The 6,952-nt window shown below is 38.3% G+C and overlaps 1 protein-coding gene across 9 annotated transcripts in view; it reads left to right on the forward strand.

The window, feature by feature from the left end:
• LOC109209050 (mediator of RNA polymerase II transcription subunit 9-like) overlaps positions 1-6,952 on the forward strand; it is a 9,815-nt gene that overhangs the window by 2,050 nt on the left and 813 nt on the right. For 2 of the 9 annotated variants that reach the window (XM_019372266.1, XM_019372221.1), the window contains exons 5-6: positions 328-386; positions 500-772. In XM_019372266.1, the coding sequence (XP_019227811.1) occupies positions 328-386; positions 500-557 (117 nt within the window). In that variant the 3' untranslated portion in view covers positions 558-772. Of the gene's footprint in view, positions 1-327; positions 387-499; positions 773-4,648; positions 4,710-4,819; positions 4,932-6,500; positions 6,834-6,952 lie in introns of those variants that run through there. The other 7 variants (XR_002065306.1, XR_002065307.1, XR_002065308.1 and 4 more) reach the window with 7 other exon arrangements.

The following is a 6,952-nucleotide window of genomic DNA, read 5'->3' on the forward strand; positions in this document are numbered from 1 at the left end:
CCCCCCCCCCCCCCCTTCTCCACAAAGCCCAAACTCATACACAAGAAGAAGAAAAAAAGGAGAAAGCACAAATAAAATGTTAAGAAGTATTATTTTCTGTAAGAGTTGTATTTGTTTACTTTGGCCATGTAATTGCTTTTAATGGTGCTCTTCTATTAGGCCTGTTTGTGCAACTTATAGTTGTGAAGAATTTTACAGAAAACTATGGTTTAGTATATTTGAGACGATGATCACTTGAACAAAGTTACTCCAGAAATTATAATTCTGTTGTATATTGTGATGCTTCAACGTGGATAAGAAGTGACTATTCATGTGTTCTTTTGACAGACAGTTGAGGGACAAAAGCGCAAAAAGGCAGAATGTGAACAATTGCTAAATCAGCGCAGGTGTGTATCCTGGTGGAGATACTTTTAGTTATATTTCTGAATGTTTCTACTGAAAGTAGTATAATTTCCATTAGCTTCTTTTTCTGATGGACATGATTCGTGCTTAATTCCAGGGATCTTATTTCAAAGTACAAAGGCTCAGTTGAGGAGCTTATTAACTCTGAACTATAGCTGCTACTTTCATTCTAACTATGGTAAGGTAGGTGTTGCAAGTTGTTTCTTGTCTGCCAAAAGAAGTTGACTTGAATCACCTGTCATTTTGTTTTTATTCAAGGCCAGTGAAACGAGTGTACCCAATGCAGTCAATTTGTAGTCTACTCTTTTATATTCAATAATTAACCTCTCATGCTGGCAACAATTACTTAAGTTACTGAAATTCCTCTCGGCCTGGGTTGTTGTCATTCTTCGCTAAAGACCACATTTTAATGGTGCTTTGCTCTTTATGTCTACACATTTCGCCATTTCACCTTTAATAACTCTGCTATTTTCAAATGGAGTATTCAAGTAGGAGCTGGATGAACTTCTTCTTGCCTCAGCATTGACTTGGCGATCCATGCTAGATATTTATGCCATCCACACAAGTAAAACCACTTAAATTACTGAAATTCCTCTAGGCCTGGGAAGTTTGTTAATTTGCACTGAATTAACCTAATTACAGATGAATTATAACATGCAAGAACAATCAGCAATGGATCTTTGATTTCATTGAAGAAGAAAAAGAGAGAGAAAGATGAGCTCTTAGCTCTTCTTCATTTTCGTTATACATAGTGATAACCGACTTAGTCATTTTATTGACTTAGTTGGTTATTAACTTCAACTAATCATCAAATGACACCCTTAAGTTTCACTATTTCCACATTGGTCCTAGCTACTAATTAACAAATAATTTCACACTCCCCCTCAAGCTGGAGGGTGGAAAACATTGAACAATCCCAGCTTGGATGTTAGAACCCTGTGTTGCTCAGCTCCTAACCCTTTAGTCATCACATCCGCGAGCTGTTCCTTAGTGGAAATGTATTGAGGTTTAATCAACCCTTTGATCTTTTCCCTCACAAAGCGGCAATCAATTTCTATGTGTTTTGTCCTCTCATGGTAGACTGGATTGGCTGCAATTTGCATAGCTGCCTTGCTGTCACAGTGCAACACCACTGGCTCCTTTATAGTCAATCCTAGCTCTTTCAACAAGCCTACTAGCCAAACCAACTCTGAAGTTACTGCTGCCATACTTCTATATTCTGTCTCAGCAGAACTCCTGCTTACAGTTGGCTGCTTCTTTGATTTCCATGAGATCAGTGATTCTCCTAGTTTAATCACATAACCAGTCACTGATTTTCTTGTATTTGGACAAGCTGCCCAATCTGCATCACAATAAGCTGTGATTTCTTCTACTGCTCCTTTCTTCAATAACAACCCCATTCCTGGTGATCCTTTTATGTATCTAACCACTCTCAATGCAGCATCCAAATGTGATTGCTTTGGATTCTGCATGAACTGGCTCAGAACCTGAACAACAAAACAAATATCTGGTCTTATAATAGTGAGGTAGATCAGCTTGCCTATTAATTTCTGATAGCTTACAATGTCCTGTAGCTCTTCATCACCTTTAACTCCTGCATGCTTGTCATACTCAACAGTTGTCAACTTGATGTTTTGTTCCAAAGGAGAACTAGCTGGTCTTGCACAACTCATTCCCACCTCTGAGATCAATTGAAATGCATACTTCCTTTGGTTCAGCACAATTCCCTTATCTGATCTCATGAGTTCAATTCCCAGGAAGTATCTTAGTTCACCTAGATCTTTTAACTTGAAATGTTTGTGTAGGGTTGTCTTTGCCTCCTCCACCAGTGCATTGTTGCTCCCAGTAATCAGTAAGTCATCTACATATACAAGGATGATTACCAAGTCTGCACCTGTCCTTTTTGTAAATAGGGAATGATCATAGGCACTTTGTGAGCATCCTTCATCTATCAATGCATCAGTTAATTTGATATTCCATTGCCTTGATGCCTGTTTGAGGCCATAAAGGGACTTGAGTAGCCTGCAGACCTTAGACTCCCCCTTCTTATGAAATCCCTGAGGTAATGCCATGTACACCTCCTCATACAAATCACCTTGCAAGAAGGCATTATTAACATCCATTTGTGACAAAGACCGGCCTTTAGAAACTGCTAGATTGATCACAGTTCTGACTGTCACCATCTTGGCAACAGGTGAAAAGGTTTCATGATAGTCCAAACCTTCCTGTTGTGTGTATTCTTTTGCCACCAGCCTGGCTTTAAACCTCTCCACCTCACTATTAGCTTTGTGTTTGATTTTATAGACCCATTTTGAACCAATAGTCTGCTTTCCTGGGGGCAGATCTACCACTTCCCATGTTTTATTTTCTTCTAGTGCCTGAATCTCTTGTTGCATTGCCTTTATCCATTTATCATCTTGTGTTGCTTCCTGGAAATTCCTTGGTTCTACTTGGGCTGAGAATGAGCTGAGATAACACTGGTAGTGTTCTGGAAGGTGGTCATAGCTTACATAATCTGTAAGTGAATAGAGACAGTCTCCTCTTGGTTTGCAAGAAGTCACATAATCCTTGAGCCACACTGCTGGTCTTTGTGTTCTTGTAGATTTCCTAGTCTCTGTAGTTTGTTGTACAATTGATGGCAGTTGTTCATGTATCTCCTATGTATGATCTGATTGCTGTACCTCTTCATGTTCTTCTTGTTGTGAGGTACCTTGTCCATCCCTCCCATTTGAGCTCAGCATCTCCATGTCATCAGTTGTTTCATTTAATGACATATTTGGTGAAGTATCTATCTCTGCTTCAACTGCTATTCCAGGATCATCATCAACCATAGGTGTCAAGATAGACTGATCTTTTGTGGTTGTTGCTGCACCAGTATCAGGGATGAATAAGCTCTCATGCTCCAAGGGTAAGCCTTTGACAGGGAATATGTCTTCTCTGAAGCTTACATCCCTGCTTACCAAGAACTTATTTGACTCCAAGTCATACAGCTTGTACCCTTTCTGCACTTCAGAGTATCCAATAAACACTGATTTCAAAGCTCTTGCTGCAAATTTGTCCCCTCTTGGCAGTGTACTAGCATAACATAAACATCCAAATACTCTAAGGTGATCTATCTTTGGTGGTTTTCCATAAAGTCTTTCATAGGGTGACTTACCACTCCACACTGCTGTGGGCATCTTATTGATTAAGTAGACTGCAGTTTTCACACAATCTCGCCAAAATCTAGTAGGTATGTTGCTTTGAAATTTCAATGCTCTTGCTACCTCCAATATGTGTTTATGTTTCCTCTCTACCACTCCATTTTGTTATGGAGTGTAGGGATAACTACTCTGATGAACTATTCCCAAGGATGCAAGCAATTCATTGCAGTTTTTATTGAAAAATTCTCTACCATTATCAGATCTCAACACCTTTATGGAAGAATTAAACTGATTTTTCACAAGAGCAAAGAAGTCTTTCAATACCACTATTACTTCACACTTAGAATGCAGCAAACAAATCCAAGTGTATCTACTATAGTCATCTACTATGGTTGCAAAATATTGCTTCTTGTCATAGGTTGCAGTTTTGTATGGTGCCCATACATCTATATGTATAAGCTGAAATACATGATCAGATTTATGACTACTAATAGGAAAACTTAGTCTACTTTGCTTGGCTAATGGACAAATTTCACAGAACATCTGCACATCTTTATTTACTTTATTCTTCAAATCTGGTAAGCACTGCATTGAACCTATAGAAGCATGTCCCATTCTTTGATGCCATAACTCTGCACTTATCTCTTCCTTCTTGACTGATCCAGCTACTATGTCATCTTCTTCACTTCTGATTATGTACAAGCCTTCATCTTCTCTACCAATCCCCAATACCCTGCCATTGTAAAGCCCCTGAAACACACAAAAGCCAGGGTAGAAGCAGGCTGAACAACACAAATCTCTGGTTAACTTAGATACTCAAATGAGATTGAATTTGAAGTCAGGTACATGTAGGACATTTCTAATCTTCTGCTCTCCTAGTATTTTTGCATCACTTGTATGCATTATTTCTGATCTACCTCCTGTGGGTATTTGAACTCCTCTATGATTTCCTTTGTTGATTCTCTTTAAATTTTCTAGGACTTCTTTACAGAAAGTAATATGGTGTGATGCCCCTGAATCTACTATCCAATCATATGATCTTGCATTAGATAGTAGTGACTTTATACCTGTCATATTTGCTGAACTTGAGGTGTTGTTGGAAGTTCCTTCTACAGATGATTTTGTCAGCAGGTTCACCAGATGCTTGTACTGATCTTCAATCATGTAATTTCCTTGTGGTTGTTCATTCACTGTTACTTCTTTCTCACCATTAACATTGTTAGCATATGTTCTTGTAGGAAACTGACTCTTCTTTTTACTTTTGAAATCTGCAGGGTATCCAATTATTTTGTAGCAATTCTCCTTCAAATGCCCTTTGTATCCACAGTGCTCACATATTATCCCTACTTTCTTCCCTTTTATGAATTGATTTCCTTTTCCTGCTAACATAATCATTGGATCCTTATTCGATTCAACCACTCCTAATTCCCTCTGACTTTCTTCTTGTACCACAACAGCATAGGCTTGATTCACAGTAAGAATTGGCCTTTTTAGTAACACTGCACTCCTCACATGACTGTAACTCTCGTTTAATCCCATTAAAAATTGTAAAAGCCTTTGTCTCACCAGGTGATCCACATATGGACGTGATTCCTCACAATCACATGAGGGTAAAGGAGCTAAGATATCTAACTCATTCCATAGATCTTTCAGCTTTGAGAAATAGGAGGTTACAGAGTCTGTACCTTATTTGAGAGCCGCGATATCAGCAGAAATTTGATAGATCCTAGTCAAGTCATCTTTGTCAAACCTTTCCTTGAATTCATCCCAGATCTTCCTCGCATTTGAGGCGTACATGATGCTCGGCACTAATTCTGCCGCTACAGTGCTGTTGAGCCATGAGACAACTACTGCGTTACATCTTTCCCATTGCGCTGCTAACTCTCATTTGTATGAAGTCTTCTGACAAGTTCCATCCACAAAACCTAATTTGTTCTTACAAGGAGAGCTACTCTCATAGATCTACTCCACAGGGCATAATTTTCTAGCCCTGTGAGTTTGAGAGCTATTAAAGCTGTTCCCGGTGAGTCTGAATCCTTCAGATATAGTGGATGATTGTGAGGTAGCTTAGCAATTTCATCGTCCGCCATTGTTGCACCTTTTTGAGCTCTGAAAATGACTGTTCTCAGATTTGTGATACAGCAGTACTAATCGATCGATAGCTGCTCCGATACCATGTTAATTTGCACTGAATTAACCTAATTACAGATGAATTATAACATGCAAGAACAATCAGCAATGGATCTTTGATTTCATTGAAGAAGAAAAAGAGAGAGAAAGATGAGCTCTTAGCTCTTCTTCATTTTCGTTATACACAGTAATAACCGACCAAGTCATTTTATTGACTTAGTTGGTTATTAACTTCAACTAATCATCAAATGACACCCTTAAGTTTCACTATTTCCACATTGGTCCTAGCTACTAATTAACAGATAATTTCACAAAGTTCTCATTTTTCTTTCTTAAAGCACTTAGTATGTTACCTACACAGTAGCCTGCGAGTGAATTTGGGTAAGGGAACATTATCCTTGCAGATCTTCAAGTTCAGCCTTAGGATTTCTCTCTTACATAACATTTCTTAACCAGTTGCACTCCATACGATTGAGTGATCATTGATTTTCCTTTGATTGGAATCTTCTGAAGAGAACTATTCCAATTCCACAGACATCCATGTCTGTTCTATCAAACATATATCAATTTTACTATTCCAACATGGATACTAATCTAGTTCCTCAAAATTAAGATTCAGAGTACCAATTCTTTTTCGTGGGATCACTTTGCGCATCATTGTTTTAACTTTTAAGCGTGCATTTATTTGAAGCAGATGGCTTCAGTCGTGAAGCAATAATTCATCGCTTCGCGTTGCATCAGCATGAAGCCATGGCTTTTAATAACAATGTTGTGACATCTGAATTCCCATATGGCTGGCCTGACGAAACTTTTATCTTTATACAGTTAAAGACACAAGTTGCTAGCATCAGCATCTTTGTGCTTGCACCACGTCAAGCGAATTGCCTTTAGATGAGAATTCTTCCTCATTCGTTTGTTCTGATGAATTCTTATAGACTGGCCTCCATCAGACTTTGGCGGTGGCTTGATATGTTCTTGTCTTCGGACCAAAAATAATGATATGTCTTTATCTAGCGCATAAATCATTGGTAGGCTTTATTATTTCGTCCCTATGTAAAGGTTCTACTTGGCAATAAAGGAAGGAAAACGATTATTTAGATATAATTATGGGATAGGATAACTGCAAGAGAATAAAAAATCGAATTCTTGTAAGAACACTTTTTCTCCGAAGGTCAAGTTTTGGAGAACGAAAAAGCATAAGTACTATGTTGAATTTTCCTAGCTTGACAGAAAATTGTCAAGCAAAATTTCCCATTTTTGGTTTTTTCCAAATCTAT

The sequence above is a fragment of the Nicotiana attenuata genome, chromosome 2 (genome assembly GCF_001879085.1).
Source record: "Nicotiana attenuata strain UT chromosome 2, NIATTr2, whole genome shotgun sequence".
Classification (NCBI taxonomy): domain Eukaryota; kingdom Viridiplantae; phylum Streptophyta; class Magnoliopsida; order Solanales; family Solanaceae; genus Nicotiana; species Nicotiana attenuata.